The 21,114-nt window shown below is 42.9% G+C and overlaps 1 protein-coding gene across 16 annotated transcripts in view; it reads right to left on the bottom strand.

Moving 5' to 3' along the window:
- ADGRL3 (adhesion G protein-coupled receptor L3) overlaps nucleotides 1–21,114 on the bottom strand; it is a 509,872-nt gene that overhangs the window by 128,828 nt on the left and 359,930 nt on the right. For 15 of the 16 annotated variants that reach the window (XM_032186442.1, XM_032186447.1, XM_032186430.1 and 12 more), the window contains one exon: nucleotides 13,655–13,735. The exons of the other annotated variant lie outside the window; for it this stretch is intronic. In XM_032186442.1, the coding sequence (XP_032042333.1) occupies nucleotides 13,655–13,735 (81 nt within the window). The remainder of the gene's footprint in view (nucleotides 1–13,654; nucleotides 13,736–21,114) is intronic. 16 annotated transcript variants of the gene reach the window in all.

Here is a 21,114-nt window from a genome sequence, read left to right as displayed (position 1 = left end):
CCACCCAGCACACAGGCAGCTACTTAATTCAAGCGCAATTACAGTCAGTAAAAGCTGCTCGTTACTTAACATCTCCTCAGCATCGGAGCTGGAGAGGTGCTGGGGCCCTCTCTGGGGGCAAAAGATTTTGGAGAAGAGGCTGGTGTTGCCACACAACCAAACACTAACCTCATGCTGGTATTTCTAGTGAGGTGGTGGTTGGTCTTACCTCATTTTGGTGTCCTTGAAACGGGGAGGTCCCAGGTGGAGAGACCCCTCAGGAAAGCAACCTCTATATGCAAAAAATGCTCAAAGACCCAATTTTGGTGGGTGGCAGCTCCCACCTTGCTCAGCATGCACCTCTGTTCCTCCACCCTCACTGCCCCCATAACCCGCCCAGGATCCTCCCAGCACCTCCTGCACGGCTGAACGCAATTCATCCTAATTAGCTATTCACACAGCTCTTTCTTTGCTCCTGTTTTGCCTTTCCTCCCCCATTTTTCTTCCTTTCCATTTCTATTGGATTTGTGCAAGACTTGTAGCTTGCAGCCAGCAGTACGAGCTACAAATGGGGCTAAAACGCTTTGTACTAATACATTTTCCCCTTCCCATGCCAATGTTCTCTTATAAAGCACAAACACACCTCTGGGAGTATACTTTCTTGATCTAATTTGTAATTGTCTGTGCAAACAAAGCAGAAGGAATATGCTAATTTCACCAGCTACTGATTGCAAGAGCCGATGCTCCTTGAGCTGCTTGTGCCATTTCTCATCACGCCATTTCTTCCGAAGAAATAAATTGTCAGAAAGTGCAAAATGCTTTACCCATGTGTGCAGTTTACCACCAGCACTGTCTAGAGAGCACAACAAAGAAAAATGTATCTAAAAGTACTTTTTTTTTTTTCCCTTTTTACGTGTGTATAGGACAGGGCATAGATTTCTGTCAATACCTGCTCATTTCAGAAATATTTAATTAATTTAAACCTTAATTAAGCTGTGTCAGCAGTAAGCGGCCAGCTCCACGATTGCCTTTTCTATTTTCCCCCAAAGCTGGAGCTTCTAAAGAACCAAAAAGAGCACACAAAATAAACATCCACAGGGCGCCACAGTTAAAAACCACTTACTAGAGAAGCTGGATGTATTTGTGGAAGCATAAAATGCCTAATCCCACAACCAGGAGAAGGAAACGTAACAATAAAACCTGCTCTCTCTATGACAAGTGATGGCTTCTTGTTCATGCCCACCCTTTCCTGCGATTCGGAAGGAGCCACCCTTCATGAGCGATATACCACAGGGTAGGGAACCAGGGGATGGGCAAGGCTTTCTCCTTCTCAACGCTGCTTTAGCTCTTGCTCTCAAGTTCGCTTCCATTTGGCCAAAAAGGCGAAGCACATCTTGCAGGAGGGACGGGCTGAAAAACCCTCTGCAGAATTGGTCTCTGCTCCACCAACGCTGCCTGGTCCCCAGCTCGGCAGCCAAATTCAGCATCAGTACCGCGCTTCCCAGTGCTTGTTTGAGTCTCTGCTGCAAGCGAAGGGCTCTCGATGTATTTAGCGAGCAGGCAGAGCAGCGCTGCCACGGCACTTTGGCAGAAAATTAAGCTCCTCACCAAGGATCCATTTTACTGAAAGCAGAGAGCCGCAGAGGTGCTGTCTGCGTGACCACACACAAGCCCTGCATCTGGGAGCTGGGCCGCGAGGCCACGCTGGGAGCAGAAATCCCCTCCTGCTCAAGGAGGCTCGGCACCTGCCGTTCTCCAGTCTTAGGCCTTGGTTTGCTCCAGTAATGAACACCTTTGCAAAAATAGCTGCAGATTAGAGAAGGAATTAACCTCCAAACAAAGGAGAAGCTTAATTAAGCATTGCGCTAAATGAAAACAGAGGGGAAGTACAGGTAAAAAAAAAAAAAAAAAAAAAAAAAAAAAAAAAGACGTGACAGCTGCGTGGACTTAATTCCAATTTCCCCTCCTGTAGGTCATTTTACTCAGTGTAATTTCCTTTCTGTATTTGGACAAGTTTGTTACTGAGGCACTGCCCGTTAACAGAAGGGGTTTTGTCGCTTTCCATTCACTCGTACGTTTTTTAATGCTTTGCATTATGAGCCCTCCATCAAAAAAGCAAAACAGATTTAAATTAGACTTTGGGAGTATGCCATTTCATAAACTTCTCCCCAAAGAGCTTCAGCTAATTAAACAAATGATTGCAAAATACTCACAGTGTCAACCCTGTCAGCTTATATGCGAAGTATCTACTCCAAGCTGCGGTTATTTAACCAAACACAATGTGGAAGAGCAATGTGCTTTAAAGATAAGCACAAACCATTGGCAATGAGGGGGCGCCCACTTTTTAAAACCATGGGTAGATTACTGGGGGACAAAGACTCCGGACATCCCTGTCCACAGCCCTTGGAGCCAGCAGGTACAGATATTCTGGTCTGAAAAGGACAGGAACTGAAGATTTGGGTGGTCCATTTGACAGACTCGAAAAACGTGAGCGATCTGTGCCACTCTCACTTTTGGGGCTGAGCTCTGTATTGCTGCAGGTTAGGAGCGGTTAATGATTCTGGAGGAGAACTCAGGATCTTTGCTGTTAGCTTGCAGAGACCTGGTGCAAAGCTGGGAAGAAGAGAGCTGGCAGGAACGGGTGGCTGGGCTGGGTAATCAGGCGAGCAAGCATTATTTTATTACTGTGTGTACAGTTGCTGGAGGTGGTAGCTCATTTACTCCAGCAGCCAAAATTCCCACCTGTCCCAAACTAAAGCATTGGAGGAGGGATATTTTAAACCTCTGTACATGTTGTGTATAACATAACACAGGCATTCTGTCCTTCCCTTTCCAGTTCATCTTGCTTTCCTCCACTCTGAACTGTGTCCTCTCCTCTCCTCTCCTCTCCTCTCCTCTCCTCTCCTCTCCTCTCCTCTCCTCTCCTCTCCTCGGCCACTGTCCTGCTGAAATCAGCCGTGTGCAGGGCTCACCCTGCAGAGTACGCGAGCATTCGGATGAGCTCCTACCCATTCAGTCCTCCCTTTGTGGCTGCTTCATGCCTTGGCAGCACTATTAATGAGGAAACAGTTTTGAAAGGGGAAAGTCAGTTCAGAACATTCCTTTAGGAGGAATGCCAAGATCCTTCCTTGTTTATTTTCCTTGTTTTGTAAACATTTTTGTAATACTTGTCAATACAGTCTGTATAGCATATTTTTTTTTTAAAATACCCAGCATGGACATCGTTATCTTGCTCGTGACTTTGTCCTTTTCTTTGACTCCATACACCAAAAGCGATGCATTACGTCGCCATTCTGCTTTGTGCGTTGTGCTACTTGATTGTGGGCTCTTAGTGAATCAACCTAACATTAAATGAATCAGAAGGTACCTAAATCACGTAACAACAGCACTGGAAATGGTCAGGAAACAGGAATTAAGGATGAATGTTCTGTTTACATGATCAAAACACATTAAGGCATGAGAAATGCTGAGAAATTCTTCACTGAAATGTCTGGTAAAAGCATTTAGTTTGCTTCTGCCAAGTTTTCTTTTAGCAGAGCTGGTTCCAGATCCCTACTGCTAAGCAAATTAAAAGTTCAGTAAATAAATTCTGCCAATTGTTTGGTTTTCTCACATTTTTCTCTTTGAATTCTTCTCGAATTCAAGCTTGCTTTTTGTCTTTAAACGTGACCTACAATCTACGGAGTACTAAATCAAAATGGTGCATTAACTTCACTTTTCCCCCCGTAACTTTATTAATGTACAAAACCCAGCCTGCATAGTTATTATCACGAAATATTAACATAATGTACCTTTTCCTTAGCAACAGCTATAGTATCTGGGGAAATGCAGCCCATAATAATGCAGCTTGATCTAGAAGCACAATAAAATATAAATAAGCTTGTTACACTTCAGTGGCACACAGGATTCCATCGCAAAAGGCCTTCATGAATTTAGAAACCTTGTCTTCTTCTTACTCTCGAGCCCAGATTTTGTAAAGGAAGATTTATGGACACCCATTCCTTTTTTATTCCAGAAAATGAAATGTAATTGTTTACTCAGTATTATTTTGCTGCATGTCTACTACTAAATTTGTGGGCATAACACACACACACACACACATCTGTGCAAAGCAGCAGTCTAAAAGAAATAAAGATAAAAACAGGGCTTAGAGAAAAACAGCAAATCTAAAGGGGAGACTGCCAGCATAGCACCCATAATTGCGGTAATTTTTTAAAGAAGAAACACAACTAATTTTTTATTTTTTTTTTTCCAGGAAAAAATACAGCTGCAATGAAGCAAGGGATATACTTGCTACAAATTAATATGCTTCATCTGAAGCTGTCCATTCATAAGACTCCCAGTGCACCAGATCTGTCAAAGGAAAAAAGGAAGAGGTGAGAGCCTGCTTAGCCCTCACACACATAGGGGAAGAGGCTTTCGGGAAACTCATTTCCTTAGCTGAAGGTTGGTGTATTTGGCTGCACTAAAAATATATCCAAAACACACATGTAAAGGTGTCTTCAGCTGGGTGAGAGCAACATCTTCTCTTTGCCCCATAACCAGCTCGTTCTCCCCAACCCTGAAAACTTGGCCAACAGCCCCATGGCCTGGATCGTGCCCTCATGTCCTTCTAACTCCTGTAATTACATTTGCAAACCATAATCTCCCTTCTCAAAGGCAATCAAGATCTTTTAAATACTGCTTTCCATCAATTTTCCAGGAGAATGAAAAACATTGAACTAATTTGAAGGCAATAACAAACCATTTGGATCTAGAGGATAGCGGCCCTTGTCTTCTGAGCAAATACTGCCGTTATCAAGCCAAACTGACTTGGCTGAAAGTCTGAAATAACCAGACCTCTTAAGAGAGAGCCAAGTTACAATCTTAACAACAGGTCTACGTAATGTTTATCTGTTAATCAGTATGTAGCATGCATTTATTAAAACTGGGATTTCCAAGAGCACACTTGAAGAGCTGGGTACTCAATTCATGGAAATAAATTTCCCTCTGAATGGATTGTAACACATCACAATTCCCCTGTACAGAGCAATATAAAAAGTGAAGATTCAAATTGCTTTAAGGAAATTCAAGGGCCAAAATGTTAGAAGGAATCAGACCACTGACTCTGTGGTGGAAACATCTCTTTTTTTTTTCTCAACAATTTCGGATTCAACCCAAAATGATTCCAAGTGTCAAATAGCATAAAAAAAAAAATAAAAGGGAAGAAAAAAACCCACAACTGTTTACCTGAAGAAAATCCTACTGCAGAGCTTTCTGAAGATCCACCAAATGAACATGAAAACTCCTTCCCCTTTTGACTCTGTGCTGTCAACAGCAAGCATGAACCAAACATGATTTGCTCGTATGAGGAATTGGTTGCCTTTCTAGAGAGGCACGAGTCTGATGAACTTCAATGAGATTACATCAAACGTACTGACTGACTACTAAAATACTTCTGTGCTTTATTGGAAGGCAGCCAGATACCACCAGTGAATAGCCCAGGTCTTTATCAGCTGCTTTTCCTAACTTGTCTCATATTCAAACCTAGACTTGACCACAGGGTCATTTTGGATCGTTTTTGTCAAGTGAATGTAGTTGGACATCATTTATGAGAGGGACTGAACCTGTTTTATTCCCAATCTAACTCCATACCATAGATTTTACTGGAGTTAAAGTAAACATTACATTGCTTACATTTCTTTCGTAAGGGGAAAAGACCTTCCAAGGGAGTGATTTTCTTTAAATACATACAGTGAATTTTCTAGCAGCTTTTGTTGATGACATAAAAACTCTAAAATAACAATCACAGAAAAATAAAAATATAAAGAAAAATATTTGCCAGTAGAAGATGCTATAGATGTAATGCAATATTCCACCGCTGCAAATATTTTATCATACATGCCACTCACAAATCCAAGTTATAAGTCTGGGAAGCATTAATTTTTTGTTAGGTAAACATACCATTCATTATCTAGTCTAAAAATCATTTTGTGCTGTCAATGGAAACCTCTATCAGACATGAAGAAGTCATCTGCTATTATAAATGGTGTTAACTGGATCATTTTTCATCCAAATTTATACCTGATGAAGAATAAAACAAGCACTACCTCTGTAGCTGCAATAGAATAAAACCCATTTTCTCATTAAGTAACTACATCAACATTGCTACGAGAGGTGGCTTCCTACCTCGACTGCTAACTAACCGTCCTCCCAGATTTAGAGTATCAATTTGTTCTCCACCAGAGTTCTCCACCACCCAAACCAGGCCATATATTAAAAAAAATAATCATAAAAACGCATAAAAGTAATTCTGCAGTGGGACCTGTGTCTACCTGACCTTTTGAATTTGTACCTATTTGTGAACATCCATAGGTCCTGCCCCGCACAACAGCTGGGATCTTATGTCCCACTCTAATGCAAACCCATGTTTCTGAAGGACTCCTTTAAAATAAAACATCATCCTCATATGCCCCACCTTAGATTTTCAAGTTATGATGATATACTTCATTGTATAAGCCATGGAGCACTTCTGCAAATAGGCAGCACATGACGCAAGAAGCAAGATATTGAAAATGATGCCAACAGCGTGGTTGCCCTGCTTTCCAGGGGTTATGTCCTTTGTGTTGGAGAGTTCCCCCAAGAAGTGCTATCTCACATCGTATGCCTCTTAAACTTCTCTGAATGGGCAACATGAAGGCCAGTTATGCCTCTCAATCAAACTGCTACAGACCGATACCGCTCCCTTTTAAACATCCGTATGGCTTCGGTAATCAGTGGACCTGAAATTTGATCTCTTGTATGATTTATTTGCCCTCCTCTCCCATTACACAAATATAAATATAACAGGCATTTTTCTACAGGCCTGAAATGATCCAGAATTAATACCAGATGACAAAACGGACCATGTACCAGGAGGGGAAAAGTTACGGTAAAAGCTCCTTCCCATTAATGGGGCCATTCATTCATATGGCCACTATTCCACAGGGGAGCTGGACATAAATTATGTATTTGACATCTAGTTATAGACGATTATATCTGACATAATGAAGTTATAATGGAAGGAGTTTGCACATTGTTTGGTTATTAAGTGCCCATTTCTTGTCCCTGCACCAGGTGCAATGGTGATAGGCCATACAAATCATCCAGAAGAAATGCCAAAATGGGCTCCCTTACTGATAAAGCACCACACATGTTTATTAATTTAACAGCTTGTCTTATGTCTCCCCCATCTGCTCATTTAAAACAGTTATTTGCCCTATAAATATTTCAGAAAGAGAAGTGTAGCCAAAAATTAGTCTGGCAGAAAAGGGAAAAAAAAAAAAAAAAGAAGTTTGAGAAGAGTCTCATGCTGTACGCAGCGCTGTGTTCGTTTCCACATCGAATTAGTTCCACGGCTTTTTTTCAAGCTGGTAATAGGACATTCACTTTGGATTAGTGATGCTTGAGGGTGTGCTGCCGTAGCTGTCTTTGCTTTCCAGCTGTTGCCACTGTCGGATGGGGGAAAACTTCCCCTGCTGATGGCAACTGGCACAACTCAGTACAAGGGAAAATGAAGCCCACTGTCAAAAGAATCTCCCGGGTGGACATCTCTGTCCACTTTGAACACATCAGAGTGTACCGTAGCTTAAAACAGCCTAAAAAAATAACAAAATTTCAAGGCATCTTTAAATGACAGCCTGTGCTGATTTCCATAGAAAAACACTTTAAAGAAAAAAAAGGTAAAAAAGCAAGTTATAATGCTTTTTTTTTTTTTTTCTTTCTTTCTTAAGATTTGTAGGAATAATGGAAAAGGTGTTAAACATCAGTCAGACTCTTTCTTCCCCTCGATTCCTTAAATATTTTCAAGTGGTAAACACTTTGAACAGTTCCCACCAGCATACAGGATTTAGCACTCCTCCTTGAGAGACTTTGTTTGCTCCGGTTTACTGCTAGAGAAAATGCTGTTATCTTATAAATAAACAGCAATGCCCTGAGGTGCCCCTCTGCAATGAAAACACACATTCCAAAGAAGTAAGAGCAACAGTTCAACACCACAGTAAAAAAAAGGAATCGGCGAAAGGCATTCAATTAACTCTTTCTGACTATGGATAGCTACAGGACGTAAAGCGGACCTTGCTGATCATAGCAAGCGGACAGGAGGATTGCAGGCTTACTGCAAGGTTTCCAGGAGCTCTGGCTACCCTGGTTAGGATGCTAGCTATCCTCGTTCATGCTATCTAAATGAGGAATTAATAAATGCTGAGCATGGCCCGTGTTCAAAGCAGCTGGCTGCTTCAGGGAAATCAGTGTGTTCCACAAAGATGAACATTTCAGCGCAGATCTGAACCGTGAGGACAGATTTTTGAAGAGCTGTGGCTGAGACTGGGAAAAACATCACATACTTCTATCAGAGCTCACAGTCCATCACATTCACAACTCAAACAGGCTCCATACCTGGCAGCCGCATCCCTGTGGCTGCACCTACCACACTACCCTCCCCCAAAAAACCCCCTCAGTCTCCACACTAAGCTGTTTGAAGACTCATCTCCAGCGTGGAGGCTTTGAATGAGCAACCCATCATGACAAAAAGCCAAGTTCAAATGAAAAAGAAACAGCAGAGGAGTCAACAAGTGGATCTGTACAGATGTGTTCAAGGTAAGGCAACTGAAAACTGACTGCACATCTGGTTGTTGCAAAACCTTTCCACTGACAGTAGGTTTACAGTGAGCTTACTGTGAACGGTTGCCTCTCATTCAGTTGGTGAAACACCAGTTACATCTACACCTCATACACCCTACTTGCCTAAAAAGCCACGTGGGACAGACCTGATGAAAAAAACACCGTGTTTTCCTTGCTAGCTGCTTGCTGCAGCTTGGGGGGAACGAGATTCTCCAGTGGGCACAACGCAGCTGTGAAGGAGAAGTCCTAAGAGCAGCCATGGCTGGAGAAAAGGCTGAGCAAAAGCAAAGAAAACCAAAGGAGAGAGACAGGAGGAAGAGCGAGGGACTATGCAGAAACTCAGATGGTGGAAAGGGAGTGAGGGCTCTGAGCATGGGAGACCTTGACTACGATCCAATACATGCATGGTCTTGGCTCTAAAGCAGTGAAATAACCTCTCAGCTGGATACTCCCTCCTGAAAGACAGCAGGAAAATAATCTCACCTTAAGAAGCTGGAAACTTATTACTGTAACTAACCCTAAAGAAAAGGAGCAAGGTAAGCAAAAGAGAGACCTTGTGGAAAACCAGAGAGGCACTGTAAAGGATTCCCAAGCTACATAAATTAAGGAGACTCAAGCCAATGATGCAAAAACCTGGAATTGGGAGGTATCTGGCCACCATTAGCTCAGAGCAGGGCCACCAAACAACACAACTCTCCCCCAGCACTGTCACCAGGGAAGGAAGGCAGAGGGGTGGGTGTTTCAGGGCCGTGCAAGCACGGGATGCGTGACTCCATGTGTCAGCTCGAATTCATCCAGGAAGCACCATCGGGCCTCACTGCCCTGATCCCCCTTTCCCTGGGTCTGGGAAGGAGGACCGGGCTGCGCAGTAAGCCCTGCTGGGAACCGGCTGTCAGATCCTCCCAGATCATCTGCAAAGCCATCGACCCTCCATGGGACCTCTGGGAGGAAGAAGAAAGAAGAAGAAAAAGACCCAGAATGCGTGCATTCAAAAACCTCATCTAGTTTTGGTAACAAGATTTTGCAATGCTTCTGATGTTCAGGAACAGTTGATTATTCTTCAGACTTTGCAAACGCAAAGTAAAATGACAGGGTGGGCCCAGTTTTTGAAGGAAAAATGCATGAAGGGGCACACCACTGAGTTGGAGAGGAAAGACAGAAAAAGTAGCAAAACTTCTGTTTGTCTCCCTGACTCCATGCCCTATAGGATTCCCTAAAGGAAGTGATTCTGCATCTAAGGAGGCTGAACCACACAACCGAGGTTTAGAGGAGAAAAAACCAAGCCTGTACTGGGGCCAGAACAACTTCTTCACTTGAGAAATATGCATGGAAAGGTGAGAACCTCTCTCCCGAATTTGCTATGTATTTGTAGAACTGGGGACCAATAAATGGTTTTGCTTATAATTTCATATTTTGGACAGACACTGACTTCAAGTATATCAATCTCCAAGACAACTCTGTCTCCTGAGATTCGACTTTGAAGGAAACCATTACAAAATGCTAGCTCAACAGGGTAGGAGAGCTTCCTGGACTGCCTAGCTGTAAAAGCCAAGCACATATTTCATGTTTAATATGATTCCACACGTACACTAAAATCTGCTTCTATAAAGCTTTATAAATAGTTTTAGTGTGTAGATTCAGTAAGTTTAATTCACTCTATTCGCTGTATTTTAGTACCTGGCAGAAATTGAGTCCAAACTCTAAATTTAATTTATTGCTGTGTATGATAATTCCATAAAATTCCTTTCTAAGCCAGAGTGTCAGAATTAGCATTTATCTCTGAAATTCCTTGCTATTGTCAGCAACCAGCGATCCATTGTTAAATGCAGGTTCAGTCCTCAGCCCAGGAGAACACAACTGGTGGGTACAAGAAAAGTTTGACTGGTTTGCCACGACAGAACAGGGATTCACTTCTATGGCTCAGTACAACAGGGCTGCCCGAGTGAAAGGAAGAGGCTCCTGAAATACTGACAGCTAATAACTACTCGTGGAGGACACAAAATAGAGCTCACTAAGGTAAATAGATTTCTCCTTTTTCTTTATTAGCCTCAGCATCCAGCCAACAGTCCCGGCTTGCAGTATCTTCAGGACCACACGTGATGAAGCTGAAGACACAACTGTGGCCTCAGCAATGTCACAGCATTTTCCTTATTTCCAGTGGCCCAAGGTCTTGGCTACCCCTGCAATCATTCTGCATGCGGATGGTGTAAACAGTTGTGCAAAAATAATGGCACTGCATCTGGATCATCAGAAAGAGAGGAGCCGTAAAAATAATGGTGAACAGTGCTTCGCATAATACAATTAATTTTAAAACACCCTCAAATTAAAAAGGGGGTGGGGAGAAGTCAGTGTCTTGCTTCAAGCGCTGATTCAGCACCTTATTTCTATTAAGTGATTTACGGTGTCATTACTGCAGTACTATACAGAGCAGTGGCTCAGAGTAATTACCCTGTAATGTATGATGACACTAATGTACTAGTAAACTACTGGAGTTTATACTCTATTCAGAACTAGCATCAGGACTCTGAAAGGCAGGTAAAAATGCACTGCATGCATAAACAATGTGGGTAAATGTCACTAGTGATAAAATTTTTAAAAAGGAGAAGGAAGAAGCAGTTACAAATAAATCTGCCAGCTGAGAATTGCAGCTGCACAGACCCACGGCAGCACTAAATCTGTATCATTTTTAATACAGGAAGGAAAGATGTTTTTATAACCCTACCCTGGCTTCATTTCCATTTATCACAATTAAAACTTTAAGGTGGCTACCACCTTTCTTCTTTCTGCCACTGTAAGTGCAACACTGACCTGTACACGGTGTTCAGTCAGTGCTAGGGGGAACATGAAAGGGAAATGAAGAGCATGAGAATGATTATTGGCATAAACTCACTTTTTTTTTTTTTTTTTTAAAGTACCAGCTACTGGAACTGTGGTGAATCAACAATAGCTTCAGAATAGAGGTGTTTTTTGCCCTCTCTGTTTAAAATAGCCCTCGTGGTTATGAGATAAGGCCTAGAACATAACCTGAGTGTGTGTCCCATGGGGTCAGGAAATGCAGCCAAACAAGCAAACAAAAAATCTTATAACCTTCATAACCTTCATACACTTAGAAAAAAAAAAAAATCATGATTTTTAGCACACCCTAGTAGATTTGGGGTGCTAAGGCTGGAAACGAGTCAGCAGATGCATAAAGAGATGTACATGCCCCTGGGCCGAAAGAAAGCCTTGCTCTTCCCTGGGAGACAGTACCAATTACCACATTTTTAAGACTCCCCACAGTCACCAGCTAATGGATTGATGTCTTCAGAGCCGGCTGCCTCCCTGGCCTTCTCCTGTTAAATTATACAAGGGATTCAAGTCCTTCTTCCAGTATGTGGCAGCAGTAATATCACTCCTTCCACTCTAAGCAGTCCTTTCTTTAAGATGTCTCAGCTGGAGTGGGGGATGCCCCACTGAAAGCAGCTAATGCAGCCATTTATGTTGAATAAACTCTATTTCACCTTCTCTTCAAGTGCTGCAACTGTTCTGCCTGACACACTTTGCCCTGTTCCTGGTGGCAGGAGCATCCATCTCACAGAGGTAGCTATGCCCTTGTGAACGGCAGGCTACTAAAAATTTTTGTTAGTCTTTAGCTCTTTTACCTTGGAGAAAGCAAGGCATGGCATCATCTTTGCTGCTGTTTCATCGTCCTTGAGTCTTTCACAGACTGCTTCAGACCCCGCGGCAAAGATTTACATTGACCTATTCTAAGTAAGCTCTGAATCATCACATTCTACCTCAAAAAAGTTTTTAGTGAGAAGGTGCTGGATGTCCCACCTGTCTCTGCATCACTGAAGTGCTCTGCTAAAAAATTTAAAGCAAATTTTTTAAAGCAAATTTTATCACAAACCCGGAGGTTTTCCAAGTGGCTTGGAAGTTGACAATCTCAAGCGCACGTGTTGAATCTCAGGGTAACTCACCCCAAGTTGAATGGAGGTGGTGGACTGCCAGGAGACTGTGTATGACCAGCCTCACTCGTGACAGTCCTCTTTGGAGAGAGGACTGTGAATCTGGCAACCTCACGCCCAAGCTCTGCCACCCAGCACATGGTTCTACCCAGATTAATCTTGCATTCATGTATTTTTCAACCACGAGCACTTAGAGAAACATACACATACACAAACTTACTCACAGCTTTACAGCACGGGAGCACGATAGCAACACCACTACAAAATCTGTACCCCTCCTGCCACTGCAGCACCATACATTCATACACACTTGTGGAGCTGATGAAGAAATCTCACCACGTGCATCTTCACGTGGCAGTATGAATGCATACTCTGGGTCCAAGCCTGTTTTCCCCAGGCCACAGGGCAAAAAGCGAGGGTTCATCACTCCACAGACAGCTGAAGATCCTTCAGATCAGACTGGGAGATCAAAGGCTCACATTCACACCACTTGATTTTCACCACTTAGCAGAGGCACCTATGCAGGGCTTCTGTGGATTCAATGCACATATATTAGCTGCTAGCGTTGCTCCCAAGGGCAATCAAGTGACTTAGAACTGGAGTCAACCTCTGCAGTGGACACATCTCTACGAACTTGAGAAAAAACCTTAAGCAATGTCAATGTGGATTGAATCCAGACTCAAACTGCTATGCAACTCCTTTTGTGCCTTCAGTCGCCTAAAGGCAGCTGAAATCTGCTTTTCTACATCCTGCCACCAGCCCCCTTTCCCTGTGCAATACCATTAGGAAGGAAATGAGAAAGGCAGAGGGCAGGAGCTAAAGTACACATCTCCCTGCAGAAGTAAAGTAGTGAGGAGAGCAATGTGGCTTGTGAAACAGATGGCATATTTAAAGCTACATAATGCGGCACATGGGACATGGTCTTCTCTCATACAACTGTCCCAGAGGAATTAATTTGTTCCCGAGAGTGTCCTTGGATGGAGCATGGTAACTTTGCCGTGGAGGCTCTATGAACAAATGAATGAAATACGCTCGTGACTATGGCTCTTTGGCGATGCATGTGCATGGAGACTGCTTCACTGACTCACCCTTGGATGGCGGTCGCTCCAGATCCGAATCGAGGTGGATCGGTGGGGCAATATAGGAAACTTGCCCGTGGTGAGCCTGCCCTGTGGACAAATAAGTGTTTTAGTGGCACTGTTTCCTGCAGAGGTCTACCAGGGCTATAATTCAACAGACAATATTTTTATGGCATGGGACTCTGAATAGGTCTGCAAGTAGTTTTTCCAATGCATGGTTTTCACGTTCGTTGACATTCAAAACAAAGATGAACTACCATTTTGTGGAAAGTGATCATTTTTTGTGATCAAAAGTTGAAAACACTCCCATTTCTTTTGCTTTTTCCTTGCAGATACGGGTAGCTATTCAGAACTGAAGTTATACCTGCTTCACCGCTACCATGTACATTTTGCACAGCGTTCTCTTAAGAGGCCATATGCCACAGAAGACAAGCAAATTCACTCAAGCCCATTCAATCTGTTAATCTTACTCTAAGAGGGAAGCAAATACTTCTGTATCGCAACAATTCGTGAAGGACGTATGGCATGAAGTATAACTGCATCTGTTTGTCCCACCTGCAGGTACGGGTTTGTGGAGCTTGGCATTGCTTTCATCTGAGTGGAAGCTTTTCAGTTCCCAACACTGCTGTGCAGTTTCCCAGTTGCTAAAGACCCAATTCTTCTCCAGTAATTTGGAGGTGACTATATCAAGAAACTTTTATTTATAATAAAAACATGTTGTTGTAATTCATCTATTTACTGTAACGATTTACAGGGTTATTAATCTCTTTTTCTAAACACGGAAAGTTAATGACACATAGATTACGATAACAGCTAGAGTAACCTTCCTGTTTCAAGTAATATTCGTGCTGCAATAAAAGCAGTTGATTCCTCTTATGAGGCACATTCCAAATAATTAATACGGCTCCCTGTTGACACTTGCTGTTGTTGCTCCAAGCCATTTCCAAGCTAGCGTCACAGGCAGTGGAGCAGTGGTACAGTCTTCAGGCTTCTTTGTAATGACATCCAGGAATACCACGAGCACAGTATGCTGGTGCACATAATATGTTGAAAGCATCTCCTCAAGGGGATAAAATATTAATGGCAAAGGGGAGAAAAAAAAAAAAAACACAACAGAAGTGTGTCTGAATGGAGGGGATATATTTACTGCTTTACACTGAGCCTGACTTAGATAATTTGCATTATTAGTAGCCATTACAACAACTGGACGCTATTCAGGTTTAAAATCTACTGACACATCATAAATTCTGTCTTTGCTTTTAAGTGCTTTAACATGGGAAACCTGCTTCAGGCAAACCCATATCTAATAACGAGTTACTCTGGTTTCCCCTTCTTGTTTACATGTTAAAAATCCATTTGATGTCATTACTGAATGCAAGTTATCATCTAATAGCTGCTCAGTTCTGCAGTGGAAATAGGTAGATGGTCTCCTCTCACGCCAAGCTGCTCAATGAGCAGAACTGGTGCCCTTCTAACTATGGGACAGGCTCCCCATTTGCTGCATCACAGATACCACTGAAATGCAAAACAGCTGAGGTTGGAAGGGACTTCTGGAAATTGCAGTTTGTGCCCATTGTTCCTTCTCCTGTCACTGGATGCCTCTGAGAAGAATATGGTTTTGTATTCTTTATTCCCTATCACCCCACTCCCATCATGTACTTATGGACATCAATAACATTCCCCTGGACCGTGTCTTCTCCAGGCAGAACAGCTCCAGCTCTCTCAGCTTCTCCCCACAGATCTTCAGTCATCTCTGTGGCCCTTTGCTGGACTGGCTCCAGTAAGTCATAGAATCACAGAATCATTATGGTTGGAAAAGCCCTCCAAGATCATCTGGTCCAACCATCGCCCTACTATCGCCCAATGTCACCCACCAAACCGTGTCCCCAAGCACCACGTCCAACCTTTCCTTGAACACCCCCAGGGACGGTGACTCCACCACCTCCCTGGGCAACCCATCCCAGTGCCTGACTGCTCTTTCTGAGAAGAAATGTCTCCTCATTTCCAACCTAAACCTCCCCTGGCACAACTTGAGGTCATTCCCTCTAGTCCTATCACTGGTTACCTGTGAGAAGAGGCTGACACCCAGCTCCCCACACCTTCCTTTCAGGTAGTTGCAGAGAGCAATAAGGTCTCCCCTGAGCCTCCTTTTCTCCAGACTAAACAAACTCAGTTCCCTCAGCTGCTCCTCCCTGTCTCTCTTCTGCTGCTAAACCCAGAAAGAGACTCAGCACCCAGGTGTAGCCTCACCAATACTGAGCAGAGGGACAGGATCATCACCCTTAATCTGCAGGCAATGCTCTGCCTAATGCAGCCCAGGACACTGGTACCCTTTTTTGCCCCTTGGGCACATCTCTAGCACATTGCTAGTGATCCAAAACAGAAAGAAAGAAAAAAAAAGAAAAAAAAAAAATAATAAATCTGCAAGTTTGGAGGGCTAGGCTGGAGTAAAGATACACACACAGTATAAAAGACTACAGAACATCTGTAAGTTTAGACATTCATTATGATTCAGTAATAACTAAGGAAGTTTATGAATGTTTTATAAAAGCTTTTACCTAATATGGAGGAAGCGGTAGCATCAAATGATTACATGTGATAAATGAAACAAGTTGCAGAAAGCTTTTATCTACTTGCTGCTGATAAAAAACACTCTGATCCCAAAAATATCAAACTTGACTCCTGTTAGACTGTATATTTCTCACAATATTAATAAATCAAATTTTGGGTTTTAATACTCTCTATAAAAAAGCAATGCATACAATTGCTGTACTTCATTTTCTGGGCATGAATGCCAACTTAGTTTCCCTTCAGACTCATTATAGCTTTTCCCTAAGAGAAAAAAAAAGCTCTCCACTGTTATCTATGGCCACAATTATATGCTCAGGTTCAAGATCCTTTGCAAACCTTCTTGTTCATCAATAGAAACATATATTTTTTCTTTGATTTCACTATTACTTGCAATAGCTACACCTGAGTGGGTGGAGGGAAGGGAGGCAAGGCAGGTAGGCTGGAGGAAGCCCCAGCAATGGGATCACTGAACAAATACACAGAGGGAACTGAGTCAGGGAATCAAACTTGAGTATCAAAGTATGGTTCTTCTGGCTTTAGCAGTATTAAAAGTTTTGTTAATGACTCAGTTAAAACCCCCAACTTTGTCCAGTGAAACCGTGCAAGATTTTGAGGCTGATACCACTGATGCAGCTCAAGACAGACTGACAGGACAGGTTTGCCAAATGATGCCAACCCCTGTCCATTTCATATGAGTTTAGCAGTTCTAGGTGCTTACTTCAAGCCTCAGATTTAGGACTGAGTGACCCCAGACAACCTCCCCTTTCCAGTTCCAGCTACCACAAACACTTGGAAAGGGGAATGAGAAAATATTTTTTTTTTTTTAAAAAAGAGGTGGGGGGGGAGAAGGCGGGCAGAAACTCTCAACATCTCCCTCTCCAAATCCCCCAGTCCTTCTGGTGTTTGCATGTGTTTGGTCTGTGCTGCCAACCTCACAGCACCGGGAGGTGGGACGTGGGCCTCCATTGCCCACGTAACCATCTCTCAGTGTATCAAGCTTTGATGTATACCTGCACATCTATTGCTCCACCTCCACAAACCTATCCGATCGAGTCTTCAAGAGCGTGAAGAGCTGCCCACAAGCTAACCAACACTGGGCTGTTGTTCAGGTACCCAGCCCTATGGGAGAGGCAATGGCTGGCGTCAGGCCCTCCCCAAATTTTACAGAACACTCTAAAAATAACTGCACCTCTTTAAATAAGTGACCCACTTTTTAGACATTAAGAAAAAAAAAAAAAAAAAGGAGAAAAAAAGCCTGTTTCTAACAAAATACCAAAGGTCAAGATGTCTCCATTTCTGATGGAAAGTTGGGCATGCCTTGTATTATAACAGCTTGCACGGCCCTCTCCAAATCCCACTCTGACTATAACCATCTGGTGTTTCTGCAGCCGGCTCTCAGGTAAAAAAGTAAACAGCAATCAAATGTAATCATCAAAGTAATGCGTGATGAAGTTGCCAATTTTGTATCTAATCACTTCAGTCGGGCTCCGCTTCCCTCACTCCTCTTGCTCGCAAGGCCCAGCCACCGCCATGGCGGCGGCCTCCTCAGGAAGGCGGGCACTGAGGGCTCAGTGCTACAACGGTTCTGCTGTTTTTTTTTTTTTTTGTATTTTCTCTTTTTTTCTGTGTATCATGCTGTAAGGATTCAAGCCTGGCCAGTGCTGCATAAACATCACAACCACCTTCTTTGCCAGCAGCTTCGTGCTCTCACCCGCACGTCAAGTCAGTCAGCAAACCCCGGCTCCGCTCCCTCCCACTGCGGCACAGACCCTCAGGCAACGCAGAGCAAATACCGAATTTGACGTGGGCAGCCACAAACGCCCTGCCTTCCTTCTTTCCACCCACACTGCCTCCCTCAGCAAAGATAGGGAGCAACCACAGCAGGCAGGCCAAATGCACGTGCTGTGGCAACGGGATGTTTGGTAGCTTCAGTTTTGGGAAAGAATCATAGAATCATAAAAGCTTGGAAAAGATCTCCAAGATCATCTGGTCCAACCATCACCCTACCACCAACATCACCCACTAAACCATGTCCTCAAGCACCACATCCAACCTCTTCTTGAACACCCCCAGGGACGGTGACTCCACCACCTCCCTGGGCAACCCATCCAATTGCCTGACTGCTCTTTCTGAGAAGATATGTCTCCTCATTTCCAACCTGAACCTCCCCTGGTGCAACTTGAGGCCATTCTCTCTATTTCTATCACTAGTTATCTGTGAGAAGAGGCTGACACCCAGCTCCCCACACCTTCCGAAATTTCATGTAGCTGTAGGGAGCAATGAGGTCTCCCCTGAGCCTCCTCTTCTCCAGACTGAACAACCCCAGTTCCCTCAGCCACTCATCATAGGACTTGTGCTCCAGAAGTATAGACATGGCCTGGAAAGTCCACCTGGTGCCATGGCCTCCCTCATGAAAAGGAAACAGAGGAGATGTTTGTGGATTAGAAGGAGCACCTGGCTTTTCAGGTCTTATACATGAGAGATGCAGCACATCTTAAAAAGCCAGTAACTTACAAGAAAAAAGATGGCATTTTGTGAGGACTGTGGGAAACAGAATAACATGCATGGCTTGAGGGATTTTTTTTAAGGGATCTGAATGCTTACAGACACAAAATAAACATTGACACATCTTCAAAAATCTGGCCTTAAATAATTTAGCCTACAGATTTTTGTGACAAAATTACAAAAGAAAATCTGCAAATGCATGAACTAAAAAAAAAAAATAGCAATAGAGCAGTCTCATCCATTTATCTATTAAAAACTCTTCCCCCTGGTTGTTTTTGGAAACATAGCCACCACTTGTAGCATGTAACAGTGCAGAACTCCCTTCTGACCCTATTCCAAGTTTCCAGTGCCTGGTTATCTCAATGTTATCTCTACTGTCCCCATCCAGGGGAGATCACTGCAACACATTTCTTTGCTGTCACGTCAGACTGTATCACTTGCTTGTTTTTCTACCCATTTTCCATCCTCTTTTGGTATATTTTCTCCTTCCACTGACTCCCTTCTGTTCTTGAGATCCTTCTTAGACAGTCTAGCTAGCATTTCACCCAGAGCATTTCATTTAATGTTGTGCCTGTACCTCTCACAACTCACTGCTCCCTTGCACTGCCTCTCCTATGCCCCTTGCTTTCAGCACCTCTGAATACAGCCACCTCTGTGGACTGAACTCTTCATTCTGTTTATCCATCCACTAACGAGTAAGTTAATAACCGTGAAACTGCACATCGATTCCTGAGACTTTGATTTCAGTTCTTCTCCTCATTTTTTTTTTATAATAATGGGATGGGCACACACCACTTAACATACATATTCTAAGAAAAAGTCTCAGAAAAGACACCAGCAATTTTAATAAAATCATTACATATAAAGTTTAATTTACATGCTACAGCTCCCTCCTTTCCCTCTGCTCCTCTCCCCCTCCAGTTGAACATTTCCATTTTCAAAAGCAATCTAGTTTGTCTGGTGTGATTGATCTGATCTGTAAAAAACAACATCACTTTTTGACCACATTTCTGTAATCCTCGGTTAACAGGATTTTTTTTTTAAATTTAATTTATAATCTAGATGAAGACTACATTCACTTTGTTGGATTGCAATTTCCAGGATCATCACTCTCGTTCTCTTTAATTTCCAAAATTAGTACATTTTTCTTGTCATTTTTTCTCCAGTCATAGGTCTTTTTGAACTGCATAATATGTATGCATATATAAAAACATATGGAAAGAGAAATTAAAGAGCTGGTAGGTTTGCTAACAAACTCTTCTGACATGCCATTAAACAAATTTCATTCAGACCTATTACTCTGCATATATTCAGGCTTCTCCCAGCAGCCTTTTTACTGCCTTTCATCAATGACTATCTTTGCAAAACATCATTTCTTCACTGCCCACCCTTTTCCATTTTGCATTAAAAGCTTTCTTTTTAAATAAAGCTTTTATAAAGCCATTCCCTACCTCAGAAATGTCAGAGTTAGCACTGATTCTGTCCACCGCTTCATTTATTCACGGACTTTTATGGGGTTGCTCTCTTTCATCTGTACATCTCTCTTTCATCTTTCATTGCCCTTTTAAATCCTTAAGGTTGTTGTAACTCATCTACTCCCTCTTCTTCTCTCTCTCCCAGGATTATTTCTTCGTCCTCCCCTTGAAGCCTTGCACACTTCCAAATACAAGAAAACTTCTTTTCCAAAGAGTGCTCTCTGAGTACCTTAGCTCTGCTCATTTGCCATTTTACCTCTTTTATTTCATACTAGGAGTGATTGCAAGCTTAAAGCAACTGCAAAGGGAAAAGTATGGTATCCGTGAGCAAAGCTGTGTCCAGGTGCAATGCCTGTGGGAAGGGCAGGACTGCTAGAAGCAGCTCTGAAACGAGGAGGATGGGTTCCATGGCACCATGGTTGTAGGGTGGGCAGCCTGTTTGGGCACATGAAATCTGCTTTGATACATGAATTTCACTGCTCTGCCTTCCAAAGACAGGAAAACCCATGAGGAATCAGTTTGCAGAAGAGGAGAAGGTCGGTTCTCATCTCCCTGTAGGAAGCTGTGCCTGAGTTCCCCAGTACCAACCAGAGGAACCTGCAAGCACAGCCACAGGGCTGTTAAATGCAAAAAACAAACAAACAAACAAAAAAAAAACACCTTGGAGTTAAGGAAGAAACCTTGATAAAAAAGGCAGGGAGAGAGGAGTGAGCTGGGAAGACGTTTGGCTAAGTCCCTGCTATACATGCATCTCATGTTTTAAAGTGAATGCAAATCCACGAACAGCGCCTGACAACGTATTTGTGTGAGTGGAAAGCATGATAAAATGGGCTAATCTTTTCCAAGAATGTACTATTCCTGTTTTGAATCTGTCACAATAAACAACACCCTTAACCATGGGGGAAAGGAAATCAAAAC

Source organism: Aythya fuligula, chromosome 4 (genome assembly GCF_009819795.1).
Source record: "Aythya fuligula isolate bAytFul2 chromosome 4, bAytFul2.pri, whole genome shotgun sequence".
Taxonomy (NCBI): Eukaryota; Metazoa; Chordata; class Aves; order Anseriformes; family Anatidae; genus Aythya; species Aythya fuligula.
Note: the sequence above shows the minus strand (reverse complement) of the source record. Positions and strands in the feature narration are given on the sequence as shown.